The sequence below is a fragment of the Vombatus ursinus genome, unplaced genomic scaffold (genome assembly GCF_900497805.2).
Source record: "Vombatus ursinus unplaced genomic scaffold, bare-nosed wombat genome assembly UNPS02014779.1, whole genome shotgun sequence".
NCBI lineage: Eukaryota > Metazoa > Chordata > Mammalia > Diprotodontia > Vombatidae > Vombatus > Vombatus ursinus.
In genome coordinates this window covers 31378694-31397610 of record NW_020954557.1, presented here as the reverse complement: position 1 = coordinate 31397610, position 18917 = coordinate 31378694, and the positions used below count along the sequence as shown (strand labels likewise).

At 36.3% G+C, this 18917-nt stretch overlaps 1 protein-coding gene across 1 annotated transcript in view; it reads left to right on the top strand.

Moving 5' to 3' along the window:
* NUP35 (nucleoporin 35) overlaps nt 1–18917 on the top strand; it is a 44502-nt gene that overhangs the window by 9678 nt on the left and 15907 nt on the right. Inside the window, exons 2-4 of the mRNA XM_027865655.1 lie at nt 1174–1344; nt 2804–2931; nt 8521–8581. Coding sequence (XP_027721456.1) covers nt 1174–1344; nt 2804–2931; nt 8521–8581 — 360 coding nt within the window. The remainder of the gene's footprint in view (nt 1–1173; nt 1345–2803; nt 2932–8520; nt 8582–18917) is intronic.

Here is an 18917-nt window from a genome sequence, read left to right as displayed (position 1 = left end):
TACATATATGCATATATATGTTTAGTGTTTAGATGGAAATGTCTTATGTGTAGATAGTACCTTTTAAATAATAATTCATACATATATACATTGTTCTTAACATTTTTGGGACTGAAAATCCAAAACCTTATTTTCATTGGTACAAAACTTAGTTCTCTCTTCAGATACCTACCACTACTCTTCTTAGTGTATATTACAGATGTGATTCTTTTTTTTTTTTTTTTTTGGTGAGGCAATCTGGGTTAAGGGACTTGCCCAGCGTCACACAGCTAGTGTCTGGTCTGAGGCCGGATTTGAACTCGGGTCCTCCTGACTTCAGGGCTGGTGCTCTATCCACTGCACCACCTAGCTGCCCTTGATGTGATTCTTTAATTAGAAAAATCTCCTATCTAAAGTACAATGTTTTGGCCACTTAACTCTTTTTACTTAATATTATTCATTCAACAAACATTTAAGTACCAGTAGTGAATGAGAAGGGGAAAAAGAAGGAGAGGTTGCCTTTTATTAGTCTAGAATGTTGCAAAAATCGATTTCATTGTTTTAAAACTTTTTGACCTTTTCTATAGTTTTATCAGAATTATACTATTTTATACTCTTTTAAGGAAGAATGTAGTTGCAGTTGAACATGTGCACTATTAGAATATTGGCAAAGAATTGACAATTGTTTTTATTATGTTTTGTGTTTATCTTGTCATGACATAATATTGATGAAAACATATAATCACTACGCACATGTAAGCTGGTATTTTATGTATGTGGGGGAAATGGTAGGACCTAACTATTTAGAAGAATTGTTGGATTTGCTAGAAGTTTGTACATCAATGTCAGTTATTACATCATTACTATTAGGATTGTTGTAATATGTGGAATGCTGGCCCTTGCAGCAGAAACAAAGTAAGTTTTACATCCTAGTTCTATTAGATATTTAAATACTGTTTTTATTTAGTAAGGGAACCCTCTTTCCTTAGATTCAGGGTACTTCACAGACTTTAAAGTTATCTGTAGTTCAGTTGTACATGTTTTATGAACAGAGCTTACTAAGATAATGTTTCATATAATTTTAAAAATAAACATTTATTCTGAACTTTGGTTAAAATCTCAAAAAATTCATTAGATTATTTGTGGGGATGTTTAGATATATTTTGTTAATTTTGTTTTTATGTTACAATTTAGGAGCTGAACCAATGATGCTGGGTTCACCTACTTCTCCAAAGCCAGGAGCGAATGCACAGTTCTTACCTGGCTTTTTAATGGGAGATTTGCCAGCTCCAGTGACTCCACAACCTCGATCTTTCAGTGGCCCTTCTGTAGGGGTTATGGAAATGAGATCACCTTTACTTGCAGGTTGGTAATTATTTAAGAGAATTTAAAGAATAAATATGATGTGCTTGTCACAGTTTAAAAAATTATATTAATAAGAACATTTTAATAATGTTAAAGACATTGTCTTGTCTAACCCCCAGTTCAGCTGATAAAGTTGACAAAGACTCATAGAGGTGTAGTGGTTTGCTTAAATTTGCACAGCTAGTGCAGAGCAAAGCTGATTCCAGTTTTGGGGGAATCTGGCATCTAAACCAGTGTTTTCTCCACCATCTCTTGTTTGGAAGGTACTGGAACTGTGGATAGGGAATTAAGTGAATCTTCCCTTAACAGGTGCAGCTCAGTCCTTGTTGACAGGTTAGAGTGGCTTTCCCAGGGTCACAAAGCTGGTATGAATGTATCAGAGATGGGACTTGAACCCTGCCTGACTTTGAGGCATTATGCCATGCTGCATTGTGCTACACTGCTTCTTTACAAATATATTATGGTTGGGTTTCTCCTTTCCCCATTCTAAACATTTATTACTTTTTTTAAAAAAAGTGTAGTTTTACTTGTAAATTCTGAGATTTACTAGTTGTGCAGATAAAATTGAATGCTGAATTATGGCAAATGCAAACTATTGTAATTGAACAAACTACTCATTAAAATTGTGCATGTATTTAACATCAATTGAATGTCAGTTTAAATGTCTTGGTTTAATATCTGAGAATGGAAATATCAAGCCAAAATAAGTATTATTTAAACATCTGCTGATGTGTATTTTATTTCTAACCAGTGAGTTAATCTTCTCACATGTAGGGTGTTGGTGAAATGAGCTATTCTGCAGACTTATGGGCAAGACATTTATGGAGAGTTCATGGTTTTAGGTATAGCACTTTACATTGAAATGTAGCATGACATAAGCAAATCCTTTAAAGAAAATAACTTCTTTGTTTTCTATGGGGTAGTGAAATTTGATATTTACAAAAGAATCGTCTTATATTTGTGAGCCGATAAATTTCTTTTATAGTCCTGGTGCAGTTTTAATTTGTGGAGATATACATTTGTACTTTGTACTAGTGGGCATAAAAAAAAATCTTAAGTTTTTATTTTTTTTAAGTGATTGATGATAGTGAGTATATAGTTATCCCTTTCACATTCTATGGGTTAGGGATGCGGCACTCCCCGCCTTCTGGAAAATCTGCATAAAACTTTTTGACCCTCCCTTTGTATGAGAGATGAAGTCTGAATTTTTTCTTTTTCTTTTATGAGGTGTTTGCAGTACCTTATTGTAGAATTTGGGTTACATATTTGTTCATAGGCTATATGTGGGTCAATATTAAGTAAAAATACTGCTCAGACGTCCCCCAAAATTCCCATTTACTGTAATTTTTTATGATAACCCATGATATATTGAAACTGCAATGGGGAAAGTTATGGTGTGGAAGGGATATGTGTACTTGACAACTCCTATCATATCTTCCCTTTCTTAAATTTATTGTAGGTGGATCTCCACCTCAACCAGTTGTACCATCTCATAAAGATAAAAGTGGTGCTCCACCAGTTAGAAGTATCTATGATGAAATTTCCAGCCCAGGACTTGGATCAACACCTTTATCTTCAAGAAGGCAGGTGGGTAGTATTAACATTGGGTTAATCCTGTTAAGGATTGATTGTAGTGGTTCTGAAACATGAATATGTAGCTAAAAAATTCTTAATAAAATCGAGTTATTTGAAAGGCATATATATTTGTCTATGAATATTGGAAAGCTTTTAAAATAACTTTTCTTTTTTTATTTTGCTTAAATGGAGCAGTGCTAGACCTTTAGGCACTCAAATACAAATGAAGTTTTTTTTCTAGTGATAATCTACCCAGTATAGAAATAGGGTACTGTTGTATGCTATACCACTTAAACTGTTACTAATTTAACAATCACAATTACTTGCCTACTGTATGGGAAACATTGTGTTCAGGTCCTGGAGAAAATACAAAGAAGAATACAAATGGTCCCTTCTCTCAAGGTGTTTACATCTACTCCCATGGATTTAATTATCATTTCTATAAAAAAGATTGTCAGATCTACTTGTCTAGCTCTAAGCTTTCACCTGACCTCCAGTCTTGCATCTCCTGCTGCCTCTTGGATTATCTAGAATGGGATGTCCCTATAGACATTGTAACTCAAGATGTCCAAAACTGAATTCATTGTCTTTCCTCTGCAAAACCTTCCTTCTTCCTAACTTCCCTGTTACTGTTGTGGGCCAAGTCACCCAGGCTAATAACCTCATTTCCTCTTAACTTTCCACTCCCCGTATCCAGTCAGTTGTCAAGTCTGGTTGATTGTGTTTTCACAACATTTCATATTTATCCCCTTTTCTTTTCTCACACTTGCTACCACCCTGATGTCAACCCTCATCACTCCACATTTGGATTATTATAATAGTCTGCTGGTTGGTCTCCTTGTCTCAAGTCTTTCCCCACTCCAGTCCATCCTCTACTCAGATAGCAAAGTGATCTTCCTAAAGCATAAATCTGACCTTGTTACTGCCCTATTCAGTTCCAGTGGCTCCTTTATACTGTTAAATACATGATTCTCTCTTTGACTTTTAAAGTCCTTCATAATCTGACCCCTTCCTGTCTTTCTTGTCTTTCTATACTTTACTTCCCTCTGCTCACTCTCTTCTACTGTAGTGACTTCTGCTGTAGTGACTGTCTTATTCCTCAAACAAGACAGGACATTCTAACCTCCTAACTGAGTATTTTCACTGACTCCCATGGTTGTTTTGTTTTCCTTATCTCTCCTTCCTAGCTTCCCTGAAGTTCCACTTCCTGCAAAAAGCCTTTCCTGGTCCTCCTTAATACTAGTGCCTTTTCTCTGAAATTATCTCCAGTTTTTCCTGTATTAATTTTGTTTGTCCATAACTTGTATGTTGTCGCTCCCTACTAGATTGTAAGCTTCTTCAGGGCAGGGACTATTTTTGCTTGTCTTTGCATTCCCAGTGATTAGCGTAGTGCCTAACATATACATAGTAACTTTACAACTATCCAGCTGGAGGTGATAGCTATATACATCATTGGATCATAGATCTAAAATTGGAAGGGAGCACTGAGGCCATCAAGTCAAACACCTTCATTTTAAAGATGAGAATACTGAGGCCCAGGGAAGGTAAGTCATGATTTGCCCAAAGTTACACAACAGAAAACATCAAAGGTAGGATTTGAACCTGGATCCTTTGAGTCCAGAGTCAGTGCTCATGTGCTACCTTGTATTATGGTGCAATGGACAGAGCACCGGCCCTGAAGTCAGGACGACCTGAGTTCAAATCCAACCTCAGATCAAACACTTGACGCTTACTAGCTGTGTGACCCTGGGCAAATCACTTAACCTCAATTGCCTAAAAACAAAAAAACAACAACAAAAAAAACCTCTACAACACAGAATATTTTGTGATTAAAAGAAATATAAAGTACTTGGAGACTTCCTCCATGGTATAGTGTAAAGAATGCTGAACTTTGACTCAGGAGAGATTTCCTTTGTGTGATGCTGGTCATTTAACCTCTATCAGCCTCAGTTTCTTCTTCTTTAAAGTGGAAAAATAATACGGTAGCCAATATATAGGGTTATTTTGGCAACACTTTGTAAATCTTAAATGCTTTTTGGGTGATGTTAATTTGTTTTTCAGTTAATAAATATTCATTTTCTCTCCCTTCTTCTCTTGTCCCCTTAAGGGAGGAGGTGGGGGAAGAAAAAACAAAACCCTTATAACAAATATACATAGTTAAGCAAAACAAATTCCCATGTTTTCCTTGTACAAAAACATCTCTTATTCTGAATCTTTGGTCTGTCACCTCTCTGTCAGGAAGTGGGTGTAAGGATCGTTATCAGTCCCTTGGAATCGTGGTTGATATTTGCATTGATCAGAATTCTTATGCTTGGCAGAATGCCTGGCGTATAGTAGGTGCTTAATAAATGTTACTGATTGATTGAGTCTTTTACAGTTGTTTATCTTTCGAGTGCTGTTATATAAATTGTTCTCTTTCTTGTGCTTTTTTCACACTGCATCAGTTCATAGAAGTCTTCCTAGGTTTCTATGAAATAATTCCTTCCATAATTTCTCATGTAATAGTAGCATCCCATTACATTCATATACCATAGTTGTTCAGCCATTCTCCAATTTCTGGATACCTTATTAATTTCCAGTTCTTTGTGACTACAAAAAGAGCTACTATGAATAATTTTGTATATATGAGCCCTTTTTCCCTTTCTGTGATCTCTTTGGGATATAGGTCTAGTAGTATTGTTAGGCAATAAGATTTTGCATAGCTTAATGAAAATTTAGTTTAGTTTATTGAGTTTCTTCCAAATTGGTTTCTAGAATGGCTGGACCAATTCATTGTTCCATTAATAGCAAATTAGTGTGTGTATCCTTCTACATTCTTTCCAACAATTGTCATTTTTCTTTTTTTGTCATCATTACCATTCTGCTGAGTGTGAGAGGGGACCTTGGAATTAATTTAATTGCATTTCTCTAATTAGTAGTGATATTGAGCATGTTGTCATTTGGTTGTTGATAACTCATATTTCTTCCTCTGATTATTACCTATTCGTATCCTTTGGCCAATTATGTATTGGGGAATGGCTCTCATAAGACTAGGTGGTCTCTGAAATCCCTTCCAGTTTTTAAATTCTGTGCTTCTTTCACTGAGCCTACTTCAGTTATGCTCCATATGCCTTTAATGCCTAAAGGGAAACCCAAAGAGATTATTCAGATACAGAAATGGACAGTACAGTTTCATGGGAGCATTCTGTAAAGAATTCCGCTGGGATCTTTTTGATCAAGAAACAATTTCCTTCTGTTCCCAAATAAAGACCTTCTAGCAACTTTAATGGATGAAACCTCAACCAGTTGAAGTAAGGAGAAACCACTTTGGTTATCTTTTCATAGGGAAATTCAAAGGAGCCAAGGAGAGGCTATTGTATATCAAATTCTTAGTATTTTTTGCTATTAAAGGACATTTGAAGCTGTGGACCTGGAGTTAAGGCTTATTCCTTTGCCCAAGTCTTCGACAGTAGGAGACCTCATAAATCATTCTGATCATGATGGTAACAGTTTAGGATTTAGGGATACCTGTGATTCAAGATGTTTGATCTGTTAGAGCACAAATCTTCTATTATTTATGTATGGACACAAAAAAATCAAATGATAAGTAAAAAATGTATGAGGGCACCAAACTATCGTGTAAAAATCTATGAAAAATTTAGAAACAATATACTTTTCAGTTGTTATGGATGATGTGTTACACAGTTCGTTAATATTTATTTTAAAAACATTTATGTGTAGAACACACATCTCATTATTCTTACTGTCCCATTGTGTGTATCTTTATTTATGTATCTATCTGTCTATCTACCTATCTGTCTATCTATCTGTCTCTCTAATTGTTCTTTATTTCAGCTCATCTCTTCATTTTGACCTCACAAACATTTGTTCATTTCTAGACAAGTTAGATAGCTATACAAGGGAGAATATAGAGAGCAGAAAGTACTTGGGTGTCTTCTTCCAGGACTAGTAGCCTAATTTACTGAGTTGAGCTGCATTTGTGGGGATTGTGTTCTGCCAAATTTTGGTCTGTGAATTACAGATTGACTTTGCAGAATTTTTCTGGGCCTAGTTTCTTTGCTAGATAAAATTTAGTTTCAGTATTAATAGTTCATCGTATCTTTGTATTAACTAACTAAAGGTTATAGTATAGTACCAAGTCAATCAGATGGAATATAGTCAATCGGATGGAATATAGTCAATCAGATGGAAACTGGCTCTTTCAAGGGAAGGAAAGAAACTAAGAAAAGTTTTACTAATAACTTGTTGTGTTTATTTCTATGAATCTTTGAGTCTTCTATTGAGTAGTAGATGGAGTGCTGATATTTGAATTCAGGATACTTGCAAAATTGTTTTGTATTCATCTCCCTCCAGTACAGTGGTAGTGTTCTGAGAGTAGGGACTTTTATTTTTTGCTTGTTGAATGGATGAATGAATGAATGAATGAATGAATGAATGAATCATTACTATTCTTCCAGAATATATCTCTCTGGGACCGATTCATTATTTAGTTGGGCCACAGAGCCATTTTAATGAATTTGTTATTTTGTGAGCACTTCAGTAATAAGTCTACTAAGAGAAAATCATTTTCATAAAGATTTTATAAAGATAAAAAATAGGCATATGGCCTAGTAGTTATTGATATCTTAATTGCCATTTTTGGCAATGTGTCTTCAATTTTTTTCATTCTTTTCACCCTTTGAGAGAACTCAAGTATTTTCAAATTTGTATAATCTTCAGCATATATTTCCTTGGTGTATACTCGACAGTCCTTGTGCCAGTTTGACTTCTTCAGATTTCAAGGACTTAAGTGCTGAGAATTGAATGTGCCGGTTATCCACTATCATGTCATTGATGAGAGTAGTTATAGAAATGCTGACAAATTTATTGTATTTCTCTTTTATTTGTTGTCCTCCTGCCAGTTTGATATATGAATACCCTTGGGATGATGTGGCCCAGATGAGCCAAGCTTTCTGGGGCAATGCTTATTTTTAATTATCTTAAGAGGTTGTAATGCTTGTGGCCTTCTGCCATCTTCTTCTGGCATGTTTTTATAAATGAATTTGTCATCCAAGTCCATGTTACCTGATTTTTCTACTATCCTTTTGCTTATCAAAACAAAGGGTTTGCTGGCCAAGGCAATTTCTTGGTTCTTCTGGCTTCATTACCGTGGTCACTTTGACATTAGTTAAACCTTTATAGGACATAGTGATAATTAAGGTTGATATTTTCCATTATCTACTTCTTACTTGAAAAGGTCAGGTAGGTTGAAACTACTGTAGTTGTTTACAATGTTGTCTTACTTAATTTGATGCTAATTTTTTATGTTTGCTCTAATTAGCTGATGGTTAGACTGCAGATAGACCAATGACTGAAAGGACTCTCACATTGGTAACCAGGCTTTTCCTTTTAGTCTAGTCAATTTAATGTTTGTGATGTTCAGTGCTTGCCATTTACTGTGCCTCTTGATTCTCTCCTGGAGGAAAATATTTGTAATATACTAGGTGTGAATATTTTGAGTTATCTTTATATAGGCTTGTAATAATAAAATACTACCTTTCTGAAGTGAAGTATTATGAAAAAAACCTTGTCCCTTAACTTATGTCTTCTCTTTTAATGCAGCCCAACATTTCAGTAATGCAGAGTCCCTTGGTTGGAGTTATGCCAGCTTCCCCAGGAACAGGTAGCTATCTTCCTTACATTAAAGAAAGTGATGTAACCAGACTTTTTCTTTTACATTCCAAACTTTGGTCATATCTTACAAATCAATGTTCCTTTTTTTTAGCTTAGTGCAAAAGGATATGGACCTTTTAAGGTAATTTCCAGTTGTCCCGTGTTTGTATGTATGATGAAACCAGCAATTATTTGACTTGAATTTTTTTTTTTCTTTTTGGAATTGAAATTCTTTTTACCTGCTGTAAGGATAGGTAAACAGTGACTTTTGGTTGCCTGATATATCATTTCTTTTTTCTTGAGAAAAACTTCCTAGCTATAAGGAGAAGCACTGGCATAATAAAAAGAACATTGCATTAAGAGTTAGGAGACAAGGATTCTTGTCCTGACTCTTTTACCTTGCAGCTTTGTTATTTAGGGCAAGTCACCTTTTCCTCTCAGAGCCTCAATTTCTTCATCTAGAAAATGAAGAGATTGGACTGGATGATTTCTAATTTCCATTCTAGCTCTAAAATACTACAAATCCATGTCATTTCATGATTTAGCAAGATAATGATATCTTCTTTGGTTGTGTATTGAAATCTGCTTTTTTTTTTTTAACTTCAAGGAGATTGGTGATCTTCAAGGAGAGATGACTAATCTTCATATTTTTGAGATAGATTGATAGGGGCTAGATAAGAATTTGGAAAAAGTCTCTGGTTCAACAAAAGGTCTTAGCCTCAAAGGGTCTGAGTATTAAAGATTTCAGAGAATGTTAAGAGAGTGGAGAATAACATGATATATTGGAAAAAGATCTGGTTATGGAGTTGCGGGACTCCTTGATTCAAATCTGGCTCTTTTACTACTTACTTATATGGCCTTGGTCATGTCACTATATTTTGCAGAGGCTTAGTTTTCTTATCTATAAAATTATGGGGTTGAACTTGATTAGCTTTAAATCACTGTAATGTTCCTTCCAGTTTTAAATCCTATCAATTTGGGAGGTACCTAGGGTGAGGATTGGTCAGACTACCTGGATAAGTGTGCACACTTCTCCTATGGGGTACAGGAGAGTAGTTGGTTAATGTCAATTGTTGGGTCTGTATATGCAGGTATGTGGCAAGAATTATAGGTCTTAGACTCAGGTTTTGACTGACTAGATAGAGCAGGACTGGATAAAACACTTAGAAGAGCTTGAAGTTCTTACTGGGAGGCTTGGATTAGGGTCAGAGTGAGGCTATCTTAGGATCTGAGATAGGATGAAATTAAAATGTGTCACTCTACATTGGGCATGTAAATTCAGTGGAGACGAATAAAAACTGGATAATGGGAGCAGCATTGTTGGTGGTATCATCTATTGAATTTGTTTGTGGCTCAGGGGTGCAAATAATGTAGGTTGAAACCTATGAGAACAAAAACAGAATAGGTTTCTGCTCTGAACAGAATCAGAACAGAAGGAAATATGATGTAGGGCCTTGAATGCTAGACTGGGACTCAGGAAGACCTGGATTCATATTCTGCCTCAGGCACTTACTAGCCAAGTGACCTTGTCATTTAAGTCACTTAACTTTTCTGTACCTCACTTTCCTCATCTGTAATAGAAGGGGTTAGATCCATTAATCTATAAGGTCTTTTCCAGCTCTAATGACTGTTAAGGGTTTGAAGTTTTGAAACAAGTTCAGCGGCTTATTAGGAGGTAGTTTGGATGTCACTCTGAAAGTATATTAGGTTAAAAGCAACTCAGTGGTGTATTTCCAATTAGATGTGATAATGAATTTTTTTTCTTTTAATGGAGTACAAGGTAAGTATGGAAATCCAAGTCAACAAAGCAAGCTAATGTTAAGAGATTCTTTCCAGCACACTAGCTTGTGGAGGATCTCTTAGTAGAGCTAGCCATTTCTGAAAAATATAAGGGCTGTGATAAAGAAAATATACAGAGCCTAATCAGCCACTTGGAGCCACTGCTGCATCAGCTATGACTTTGATCACAAGATTTGACCAAAAAAATTGTGGAAAAGACATACAGGCATAGGTGAATGAGATGTGGTTTAAAAGGAGGAAAAGTTATATTTGTGTTGAACTAGGAAGGGAATGTGTGATATAAGTGATTTTATACATATACACACACACACACACACACACGTAAACAACTGAGAGAAGTTTGGAGACACTAAGGAATTGGAATCTTAAGGAGTGGATGAGTTTGGTGATAGATTCAGAGGAACCAGATTTTCTACTTCCCCTAAATCAGCACAAATAAATGAAAATCCCCCATATAATTTATTACTTTTAGTTAGAAGGTGTGGAAAGTAGAAAATTAGACATACTTTATGGTAGTATTCATTGCTATTTTATGCAGACCATTTTGGCACAGTAGTGATTGTATATTGTAACTAAAATTGAAAATTAATGGTAATCTTATTTCAGCTACAGTAGAATCTATTATTATTTCTGAAGAGTGATACTTTCTAGATAAGGAAGCCTTTGGGATAACTTAGAGATTTAACCCTTAAGCACAGATAGCTGGAGGGTTTACTGAAGATAAGAAGTGGTTATTTACCTTCTAACCTGCAGAGAACTCTTTTCTCTTCTCTCAGGCACTTTTTTTAGATATCAGTTTGTTTACTTTTCATCTCTGCTATCCCTGCTGTAGTAGCTTCTGTTAACCTTCAGTACTGATGGCAGTAGCCCACCTGAATTCTCATCGCTGTTGGGTTTTTTTTCTGCTTCTCTGATTAAAAAAAAAGGTTTTATTGGTGCTTTTAGAAAACAATACACTTATCGTTCATAGAACCCTTCCTGTAAAAAAGTAACTGAGCAAAACAAAATACAGATTGATGTGTTGACCACATTTGATAGTATATGCCTAATTCTACATCTGTAGTGTAACATCCCTCATGAAGAGGAGAGATATCAAGATTATGTCTGAAAAAAATCTAGGGGTTTTAGTGAACTCCATGCTTAATATAATTTAGCAGTATGATGGGACAGTAAAAAAAAAGATAATGTGATCTTTTTGGCCTGCTTGAAGAGCAGCATAACTTCTTTTTTTTTTTATTTAACATTTTTTTTTTAAATTTTTAACACTTTGGATTTTTTTAACTTTGTTTTTAAAACTTTGGATTACAAATTTTCTCCCTTTCTCCCTCCCCACCCACCCTCATTGAAAAGGCAAGCATCTCGATACAGGTTATAGATGTGTAGTCATGCAAAACACTTCCATAGTAGACATGTTATGAAAAACTTATTTCCCTTCATCCTATCCTACCCCCCATTTATTCTATTCTCTCTTTTGACCCTGTCCCTCCTCAGAAGTGTTTGCTTTTGATTATCCCCTCCCCCAATCTACCCTCCACTCTTTCAATCCCCTGCTCTCTTGACCCCTTCCCTTTTTATTTTCCTGTAGGGTAAGATAGATTTCCATACTCCATTGTGTATGTTATTCCTGCCTTAAGCCAAATCCTATGAGAATAAGATCCACTCATTCCCTCTCACCTTCCCCCATTTCCCCTCCACTGTAAAAGCCTTTTCTTGTCTGTTTCATGTGAAATAATTTACCCCATTATACTTCTCCCTTTCTCCTTCTCCCAGTATAATCCTCTCTCACCCCTTAATTTTATTTTCCGGATATCACCCCTTCATTTTCCACTCACCCTGTGCCCTCTATCTATCTATACATATGTACAGATAATTTTTTCCCTCCCACTATCCTAATACTGACAAAGGACTCATGAGTTACAAATATCATCTTTCCCTACAGTAATGTAAACAGTTCAACCTTAGTAAGTCTCTTACGATTTCTCTTTCCTGTTTACCTCTTCCATGTTTCACTTGAGTGTTGTGTTTGAAAGTCAGATTTTCTATTCAGCTCTGGTCTTTTCCACAGGAATACTTGAAAGTCCCCTATTTCATTGAATAACCATTTTTTACCCTGAAGGATTATACTCAGTTTTGCTGGGTAGGTGATTCTTGGTTGTAGTCCTATCTCCTTTGCCCTATGGTCCTATCTCCTTTGCCCTACAGTCCCTTAATGTAAAAGCTGCTAAATCTTGTGTTATCCTGATTGTGTTTCCACAGTACTTGAATTGTTTCTTTCTGGCTGCCTGCAATGTCTTTTCCTTGACCTGGGAATTCTGGAATTTGGCTACAATATTCCTAGGAGTTTTCCTTTGGGGATCTCTTTCAGGAAGTGATTGGTGAATTCTTTCAATTTCTATTTTGCCCTCTGGTTCTAAAATATTAGGAGTTTTCCTTGATAATTTCTTGAAAGATGATGTCTAGGCTCTTTTTTTGATCATGGCTTTCAGATAGTCCAATAATTTTTAAGTTCTCTCTCCTGGATCTATTTTCCAGGTCAGTTGTTTTTCCAGTGAGATATTTCACATTCTCTTCTATTTTTTCATTCTTTTGGATTAGTGTTACAGTGCCTTGATTTCTCAAATTGTCCCTATCTTTCAATTTCTCCATTCTAATTTTTAAGGAAGTATTTTCTTCAGAAGCTTTTGAACTTCCTTTTCCATTTGTTCAGTTTTGATTTTTAGGGCATTCTTCTCCTCATTGGCTTTTTGGACCTCTTTAGCCATTTGGGTTAGGCTATTTTTTAAGGTGTTATTTTCTTCAGTATTTTTTGGGTCTCCTTTAGCATCACTCTCAGTTTTTCCTTTACTTCTCTTACTTGCTTCTCAAAATCCTTTTTGAGCTCTTCCATATTTTTCTTGGAGGCTTTGGATGTAGGAGCTTTGACTTCGTTGTCGTCTTCTGTTTGTGTGTTTTGATCTTCTTTGTCACCAAAGTAAGATAGTGTAGTCTGATTCTTTTTGCACTACTTGCTCATGATCCCGGCCAATTACTTGAGTTATAAACTCTTTGTTAAGGTAGGGATCTGTTTCCAGTGTGGAGAATGTACTGTCCCAAGCTTCAGGGGTTTTGTGCAACTGTTTTTAGAGATACTTCTAGGGACCTGTAAATTTTCAGTTCTTCCAAGATACTATGATCAAGGGCGAGGTGTTTACTCCTTTCCTGGCCTGTACTCTGGTCTATGAGTGACCATAAGCACTGTTTTCTGTTTTGGAACTGTGAGGAGGATTTCCTCTCTATAGCCACTACAAGCTCCACCATGCCAGTGCTCCTCCTCGCCCCAGGACTGCCACCCAGAACTGTGACCCAAATCCAAGCATGGGCAAAACAAGAGAATCCTGTACCAGCAGAGAGATCCCTGCAATCCCCATCTGATCAGCCACCTGATTCCTCCTCAGTCTGTGGGCTGGAAGCTCAGGAGGCAGCTGCCGCCCTGGGGCCGAGCTCGGGGACTGGAATTGGAACCCCGCCGTATTTCTCTCTCACCATCGCAGAACCAGACTTTTCCCACTGACCTTCTAAATTGTCTTTGGTGTTCGTGGGTTGAGAAGTCTGGAAACCACCACAGCTGCCCGCGATTCAGTCCTCTGAGGCCTGCTCCAGGTTCGCTGTGGCCTGCGTGCCCACTTGAACTGTGCTTGTCTCCCAGCCTGGAGCGATATACCTTTTCGATCAACCATCCAGGTTATCTTGGGCTGGAAATTTGTTTCACTCTGTCTTTTTGTGGGTTCTGCTGCTTTAGAATTTGTTTAGAGCCATTTTTTTATAGGTATTTGGAGGGGTTTGGAGGAGAGCTCAAGCAGGTCACTCGCAGCATAACTTCTAGAAAAACCTGTGATTGTTATGTACTGTGCCCTAGTCAGACCACATCCAGAGTATTGTGTTCAGTTCTGGGCACCACAGTTTAAGAAAGATGTTCATAAGCTGGAGTGGTGAAGGACCTTAAATCCCTGTCATTTGAGAATTGATTGAAGGGACTGGTATATTTTTTAGGGGGAGGAGAGACTGAGAGGACATGATAGCTGTCTCCAAGTATTTGAAGGTCTGACATGTAAAAGAGGAGTTAGACTAATTCTGTTCTGCTCCAGAAGGAAGAACTAGGAACAATGGGTGGAAGATGCAGAGAGAGAAATTTAGGCATGGTTTAAGGAAAAAATTCCCACAGTTAGAACTGGCCTAAAAAGTGTCATGAGTTGAAATGATGGGTTTCCCCATTGTTAGATGTTTTCAAGCAGAAGCTGAATGGCCATGTGTTTGACATGTTATAGTGTGTATTTTTTTCATGTATGACTTGGACTGGTTATATTCTTTCCGAATCTCCCTTGTCTGATTGTTCCATTGATCTGTCTTTCTATACTTTAACCAATACTAGATGGTTTTGATGACTACTACTTTATGATATCATTTGATGTCTGGATGTGCTATTTCCCCTTCCTCCTTTTTATCATTTCCCTTGATTTTCTAGATCTTTTGGTTTTCCAAATGAGTTTTGTTATTATTTTATTTATTTATTAATATTTATTTTATTTTATTAAATTTATTAAGTTCTGTAAAGTATCCCCATGATAATTAGATAGAGCAATAAAAATGTAGGTTAATTTTGGTAGTATTGCCATTTTTATTATGTTGGCATGACCTAGCAATGAGCACAGACTATTCCTTCAGCAGTTTAAGTTGTTCTTTATGTCTTTAAGGAGCACTATATAATTGACCCTATACACGTCTTTTGTGTGTTTTGGGAGGTCAGTCCACAGATATGTTATGCATTTTGTATGTGTGATGGGATTTCCCTTTCTATTATTGCTTCTTGTTTTTTGTTATTATTATTTAGAAACACTGGTGAGTTTTTTAATGATTTTTGTAGGCTACAACTTTGCTGAAACAATTGTCACAATATCTTTGGTGATTCCCTAGTGTTTTCCATCATATCATTAGCAAATAAGGATAGTTTTATATCTTTTCTTTACCTGTCTTTATTTCTCTAATTCCTTTTTCTTGTCTTATTGCTATTGCTAGCATTTCCAAAACTATATCAAATAATAGTGGGGAGAGTGAGTATCTTTGCTTCTCTCTGGATAGATTTTACTGTAGTTGGGAAAAGACTTTAAATGGAAGTGTAGTATATTACTCAATGAAAAGGGCACTGGATTTGAAGTCAGATCTGAGCTTGAGTTTTGGCTCTGACACTTAGTTTCTTCCTGACCTTTGACAAATCATTTGACCTCATTGAGCCAGGTTTTTTTTTTTTTTTCCACTTTATAAAATGGAGCTAATACATACTGCCACTACCTACTTCCCAAGGCTTTTGTGAGGAAAGCTCTTTGAAAGCTTTAGAGTGCTATAGAAGTGTGTTGTTAATAATAAGAGAACTGGTGTGAACCAGTTGTAAAGAGGTTTTATGACAATTGTCATTCACCTTAAATCTGGCAGTCTCCTACTCATTTATTTGGAATTTGAAACACATGTCCATATGGAATATTGCAGGTGATGCTTACATTAGCAGCCTAGACTACAGAAGATTTTTTTTGTTTGTTTTTAGAATTTTAGGCAACTGGGGTTAAGTGACTTGCCCAGGGTCACACAGCTAGTAAATGTCAAGTAGTTGCTGTGAGGCCACATTTGAACTCAGGTCTTCCTGACTTCAGGGCCAGTGCTCTATCCACTGTGCCACCTAGCTACCACCAGAAGGTTTTTTAACCATAGTGCGAACACACAGTAATAGGATGTTAAACTTAGATCTGAAAGGGACCTCAGAGGTAATCTAGTTTAACCCCCTTATGAGGAAACTGAAACTCCAAGAGGTCACATGACCATTCCAAATTCACACAGGTAGTAAATAGTAGAGAATTCAGTTTCTCTGATTCTGTCTACATCCTGTGCTTTTTCCATAGTTTCATTACAAATGCAATATGCTTTGTAGTTTGGGAACTAAACCTGGGAACTGCCATTGTTTCTAGGGCAAAGTAGTAAGTGAATGATGCTGTGCTAGGAATACATTGTTAACCCTTCTCTTGTCAATTTTGGTGGAGGTCATCTAAGTCATGCAAGAAGGTAATATAGGGGTTGGGGAAACCCTTTGCCTTTTAGGGAACTAGATGGAGTCAGCTCTTGTCTTTACTCACTGTTTTTATGTAAAAAAATCTTAAGTTAGGGAGTACTTGTAGTTGATTACTTATAAAAGATGTATCTTATAGGCTTTTGTTGTATGTAACATAAGGTTTAGAAGTTAGCTGATTTCTTAGGGCAGCTTAGTCCGTTTTGATCACTTTTTTGTTCCTTGCTCTATTATGCAGCGAGTATTGACTCTATTTATGTGGTTTCCTAAATTGATTAATTATATTAGCATCTCTCAGCTCTGGGTATTTTCTCTGGTTGCTTCCTGCCTAGAAGTCTTTCCTTCCTCATCTCTGCCTACTGGCTTCCTTGGCTTCTTCTTAGTCCTATCTAAACTAAAATCTCATCTTCCATAGGAAGCCTTTTCCAACCCTCTAAATTCTAGTGCCTTCTCTTCTTTAATGATTTCCTGTTTAGCTTACATGTAGCTTGTTGGTACCTATTTGTTTTCTTGTTGTCTTGCCCTTTAGATTGTGAACTCCTTGAGGGCAGGAATTGTCTTTCACCCTTTTTGTATCTCTAGTACATAGCATAATTCCTGGCACATAGCAGATGCTTATTAAATGTTTATTGATTGACCCTGACTGACTTTTAGGTCAGTAGTCCTAATTTTGAAATAAACTAATCTGCTATTTCAAATGAATTTTAAAAAATAGCTCATTTTCATGAGTTGGTCCTTTGCCTTCTGCTTTAGTTTGATCTTTTGAAGGGTGTTTAAGTTATGATTTATCAAGAGAGACACATTACTGTCCAATTTAACATGGTTTATAAATAGGTATGCTTAATTTTCAGCTTTTATAAAGCATAGCATGTGTATACCAGAAAGTCTGATTGAAAGGATGTAGAATCAGTGAAGCAATTAAACATTTTTTTAAAAACCAATTATGTTAAAGTTATGTAAATGGTTTTAGATTATGTATAAGTAATTATATTCTTCAGAGTAGTTGACAGGGCAATAATAAAACTGCTTGTTCATTTGAACTTTGATTTTGATTTATTTTTAAAAGTCGTAATGGCCTTCTAACTTTGAGCCTTCTTAAGGGTCATTACAATATAGTACAGCTAAATATTGCTTTTTTTTTTTAGCATTAATATAGTACTTGGATATTTTGATTGACTTTAGAGTAACATACCTTTCCTATTTCTAGAAATTAGGGGCATGAGTCTTGTAGGAACTTTTGTTTATGTGTATTTTACATTCTCTAAATTTTTTCATACTCAGTATCATCATGTTGTTTTAAATGAATGTCACCAAATTAAAGACCTGTGATTTTAGATCAGAGAATAACAGAATTTGAGAGTTTGAAGAGACTTCAACGGTCACATTGTTCCAACCCTTGCCTGAAAATAAAAGTTCTCATTATAATGTACCCAGTAAGTTGTCATCTAAACTTTGTTTGAAGGTCTCCTTTAAGGAGGAACACACTGTCTTTCAAGACAGTTCATTCCATTTTTGGGTAGCACTAGGTTTTAAAGGTTTTTTGTCTTTTTCCCAACAGCATGCTTAAATTTTCTCCTTTGCAACTCTTACTCTTGCCCTCATAGGCCCAGCAAAATGAAGCTCATTCATGCTTCCACATGGCAGCCTTTCAAATATTTGAAGTCCTCTTGTCATCCCCCAAGTCTTCTTTGGGGTGAACATTCAACAAGCATTTATCATGTACCAAACTCTCTACCAGGCACTGGACTAGGTTCTAGGAATATAAATATAAAGAATGAAATAGTTTTTCTTCCCAAGGAGTTTACAAGGCATACAAGTTCATGTATAAATATAAAGAGAATAAATATAAAGTTAAATTCAGTGTAGTTAGAGAGGGAAGACACTAGCAGCTGTCAGAATCAGTAAAGGCTGGAAAGTGGTTCTTGAGGTGCATTTGAAGGATGAGAGGGATTCATTGAGGCAGAGGTGAAGAAATAAGGTACATTCCAGGCATTGGAGAGAGCAGATTCAAAGGCATAGAGAAGGGAGGTAGAGTTAAGAGCTGGGGAATGGAATACTATGTATGAGGAACAGAGAAAAAGCCAGAACAGAGGGTATTGGTGTGGGCAGAGTAGGGGAAGTGATGTACAGTGGTGTTGAAAAGGTTGGGGCCAGGGTTTTAAAAACTAAACAGAGAAGTTTATATTTCATCCTAAAGGTTATAGGGAACCATTGGGGTTTATTGGGTAGAGGAGTGACATGTTTAGATCAGTATTTAAGGAAATTTACTTTGTTAACTATTTTTAAGTTAGGGTGAACTGGAGAGAGACTTGAAGCAAGGAAGCCATTCTAATAATTTAGGTGAGTAGTGATGAGGACTTGAATTAAGGTGATAGCTCTTTGAGTAGAGAGAAGGGATTAGATGTAAGAGGTATCGTGGAGGTAGAAATGCCAAAATTGGCAATTAATTGGATAT